A 3805-nucleotide genomic window follows, 5' to 3' on the forward strand; every position below is an offset into this window, starting at 1 on the left:
AGCTGCTGCAGCAGCTGCTGCGCAAGTTTGGGCTTTAGGAGGCCACCTTGCTGCTGTTTTCCCCTTACTGAAAGGGCTCAATTTGCTGCCTTTGTTTGAAAGCAAACATGTTGCTGCTAATCTTTTCTACTTTCGCATCCAAAAACAATTAATTTGCTGCTGCTGTTCCCTATTTGCTGCTTCTGCTTGCTGCGGCGCTGCAGCAGCTGCTGCAGCAACAGCTGCTGCAGCGGCAGCAAAAAGCTACTGGGGCCCCCCAGCAGCAGGGGCCTCCCTCGTTGCAGCTGCTTCTACAAAAGCTGCTGCTGCTGCCTCTACAAAAGCTGCTGCTGCTCCCTCTATACAAGCTGCTGCTGCTGCCTGTAGACAAGCTGCTGCTGCTATGAAAGCTGCTGCTGCTGCCTCTAGAGAAGCTGCTGCTGCCCCTATAAGTGCTGCTGCTGCTGCTTCTGGAAGAGCTCCTTTTGTCCTAATACGAGCTGCTGCTGCTGCTTCTATAAGAGCTACTGTTGCTGCCTGTACAGTGCTGATGCTGCTGCTTCTATGAGGGCTGCTGCTGCTGCCTGTACACTGCTGCTGCTGCTGCCTGTACACTGCTGCTGCTGCTGCCTGTACACTGCTGCTGCTTCTGCCTGTTCACTGCTGCTGCTGCTGCTGCTGCCTGTAGAGTGCCGCTGGTGCTGCATCTATAAGAGCTAGTGCTGCTGCCTGTACAGTGCTGCTGCTGCTGCTGCTGCTGCTGCTTCTATAGGAGCTGCTGCTGCTGCTTCTATAAGAGCTGCTGCTGCTGCGTCTATAAGAGGTGCTGCGTGTGTAGAGCTGCTGCTGCTGCTATAAGCGTGTGTAGAGCTGCTGCTGCGTCTATAAGAGGTGCTGCGTGTGTAGAGCTGCTGCTGCTGCGTACACAGCGCTGCTGCTGCTGGTGAGTGGCTGAGTGGTGCTGGGAGTTGCAGAAGGAATAGCTGGATAGTTTTCTGGAGTTCAAGAGGAATTAATTTCGAGTTTAAAATTAGTTGAAGTTTTACGGAAGCAGCTGCGAAGGAAAAAGCATGTACTTGGCATTCGGAAGTTGCCGAAGCTGTTCAGTTCTTTGGTTAACTGCTGCTGGTGGTCACGGGTGGCTGCTGCTGCGCTGCAGCAGCAGCAGGAGCAGCAGCAGGAGTGGAGAACGCTTGGAGGGAAGCTTTGGGGCGCTGTGGATTCGGAAAGGAGGGAAAGGGAAAGGGCGCGGCGGCAGCAGCGGCGGGGAGCGGCGCTGCAGCAGTTCGAGGCCGCTGCTGGCGGCGCAGCAGCACCAGCTGCCGCCGCCGCGGCTGGCGCTGGCGCTGGCGCTGCTGCTGCTGCTGCTGGAGGCGGCGCGGTCAGAAAGTGCGGCGGAGAGTGTGCAATTTGGGTGAAAACGCTTCGTGGAGTCGAAAGAAGGCGTGGAGTTCGTTGCGTGGGAGCGCGGGAGGGCGGCGGCAGTGCAGCGTGCGGCGGCGCGGTGCGATCTGGGGTTGGGGCTTTACGCGTTTGGGGCGGTCCCGGGCGCTGCGTCTGGGAAAAGAAGAAAGAAGGGCAGGCGGCGGCGAGATCGGGCGGAGAATGGCGGGTTTCGCGGGGAAGGCGGGCGCGGGCGCGGGGTGTACGTACGGCGGCGCGGGCGGGCGCGCGGGCGGCTCGCGGGTGGATCTGGCGGCGGGAAGCGCGGAGTGGACGTGGTTCCGCGCGTTTCGCGCGGAAATGAACAAAGAACTGGCGTGGAAAGGCAGCCTGAGCGCGCTGGTGGGCGCGTTGCTGGGCGCGGCGTGCGCCGTGGTGGTGAACTGCACGCTGGTGGAACTCTCGGCCTCGGCGCTCTTCGCCGCCTACCTGGGCCTCGTGTTCGTCGCCGTCGGCGCCGTGCTGCTGTGGCGCATCCAGGCCACCGGCGGCGGCCCGCGGAAGCAGCAGCTGGCGCTGTTCGCCGCGCTCGTGCTCGCCTCCGGGCTGCTCTGTCTGCTGCTGCGCCGCAACTGGTTCCTCGGGCTGCACCCGCTGCTCAAGGTCCCCGCCTACACGGCGCTCGGCGTGTCCGTGGCCTTCGCGCTGGCCTTTTCCCTCGTCGACGTCGTCAACTGCTGCTTCGCCTGCTGCCAGCCCGCCGCCGCGCCGCCGCTGCTGCAGTCGCCGCAGCAGGCGCAGCTCGTGCTGCTCTTCGCCCTCGCCCTCGGCGGGCTCTTTGGCGGGCTCTTCGGGCTCCTCGACCTCCCCGACGAGACTCTTTACCAGCTGCGCCTCGCGCTGCAGCGCGAGCAGCTGCTCTGTCTCCCGCCGGGGGCCCTTTTGGGGGCCCTCGCCGGCTTCTGCAACGAGCTCCTGCGCCACCAGCAGCGGCGCCTCAGCTGCTACTCCCCGGAGTTCGACGAGGACATTTGACGGGCTGCCGCCCTGGCTAGCTAGCTCCCTACCTGCCTGGCTAGCTAGCTCGCTACTTGCCTGGCTAGCTAGCTCGCTACTTGCCTGGCTAGCTAGCTCGCTACTTGCCTGGCTAGCTAGCTCGCTACCTGCCTGGCTAGCTAGCTCCCTACCTGCCTGGCTAGCTAGCTCCCTACCTGCCTGGCTAGCTAGCTGGCTACCTGCCTGGCTAGCTAGCTGGCTAGCTGGTGCCTCGCGCTGCGGCGCGAGCAGCTCTTCTGCTGCTCCTGGGGCCCCTTGGGGGCCCTCGCCGGCTTCTCTAGTGAAGTTCGGAGGCAGCGGCAAAACTAACTCGACTACTCTTCCCCCGACTTCAACGACGCTGGCTAGCTAGCTAGCTAGCTAGCCAGCTAGCTGGCTAGCTGGCTGGCCGGGAGGGGGGGTGAGGGCGGAGTGGGGGGCCGAGGGAGGGAGCGGGTACCCCTTGGATAGCCAGCTAGCTAGCTGGCTGGTTGGCTGGTTGGCTAATTGGCTAGCTAGCTAGCTAGCTAGCTAGCTAGCTAGCCAACCAGCCAGCTAGCTAGCTAGCTAGCGAGCTAGCTGGTTGGCTAATTGGGAAGGAATGAGAGAATTACTTTTGACGGGACGTGGATGCTCTTCAGGTGTACAGACAGCTCACCTGCACCCCACAAACCCTTTCGCACTTCATTCCAAATTTATAAATATTAAATCATTAAATCATTAAATCATTAAGTAATTAACTTCGAGGCTTTCTGAGGACCCTTGGGGGCCCCTAGGGGGCCCCTAGGGGGCCCCTTGGGGGCGACTTTTGGGGGCCCCTTGGGGCCCCAGGAAGCCTCTTGGGGGCCCCTTGGGGGCCCCCAGGAAGCCCCTGGGGGCGCCCCCTTGGGGCCCCCCATGTAACCCCTGGGGAGCCCCTTGGGGGCCCCAGAAAATCATTTGGGGGGCCCCCGGGGCCCCCCCGACAGCGCCAGAGGGCCCCCCGGGGGCCCCCAGCAAGCCCCTCGGGGGGCCCAGGGGGGCCCCACTTGTGCTCTTGGGGGCCCCTAGGGAGCTGCTGCTGCTGCTGCAGTTCCTGTTTTTAAGTGCTCATTGCTTCGAATTTATTTATTTCTTTTGACAACTTTTATTTCTCACTTATAATCGGCTTCTATTTCCCCGCGACGCGCTACCCTAAGGGGGCCCCCTGGGGGTCCCAAGGGGCCCTCAGGGGCCCCTTGAGGGCCTTTAGGGCCTTTAGGGGCCCCCCAGGGGTCCCCAGGGGCCCCCAAGGGGGCCCCTGGGGCAGCAAGGAGGAGCAGCAGCGCCTGGCAGGTATACAGACAGCAGCAAATGAGATGTTGCTGTTTGGCAGCATTTGCAGCTGGCACGGAAATCGAAAAAGCAGCAGCAACAGCAGCAGCAGCAG

The 3805-nt window shown here is 62.3% G+C and overlaps 1 protein-coding gene across 1 annotated transcript in view; it reads left to right on the forward strand.

Moving 5' to 3' along the window:
• The window catches only part of ETH_00024260 (uncharacterized protein), a gene marked incomplete at both ends in the record, with an annotated part of 3286 nt that extends 889 nt beyond the window's left edge, over positions 1-2397 (forward strand). The window contains 2 exons of the mRNA XM_013375183.1: positions 1139-1368; positions 1470-2397. Coding sequence (XP_013230637.1) covers positions 1139-1368; positions 1470-2397 — 1158 coding nt within the window. The remainder of the gene's footprint in view (positions 1-1138; positions 1369-1469) is intronic.
• Positions 2398-3805: the final 1408 nt, after the last annotated feature.

The sequence above is a fragment of the Eimeria tenella genome, genomic scaffold, assembly GCF_000499545.2.
Source record: "Eimeria tenella Houghton genomic scaffold, Eth_scaff26, whole genome shotgun sequence".
Classification (NCBI taxonomy): domain Eukaryota; phylum Apicomplexa; class Conoidasida; order Eucoccidiorida; family Eimeriidae; genus Eimeria; species Eimeria tenella.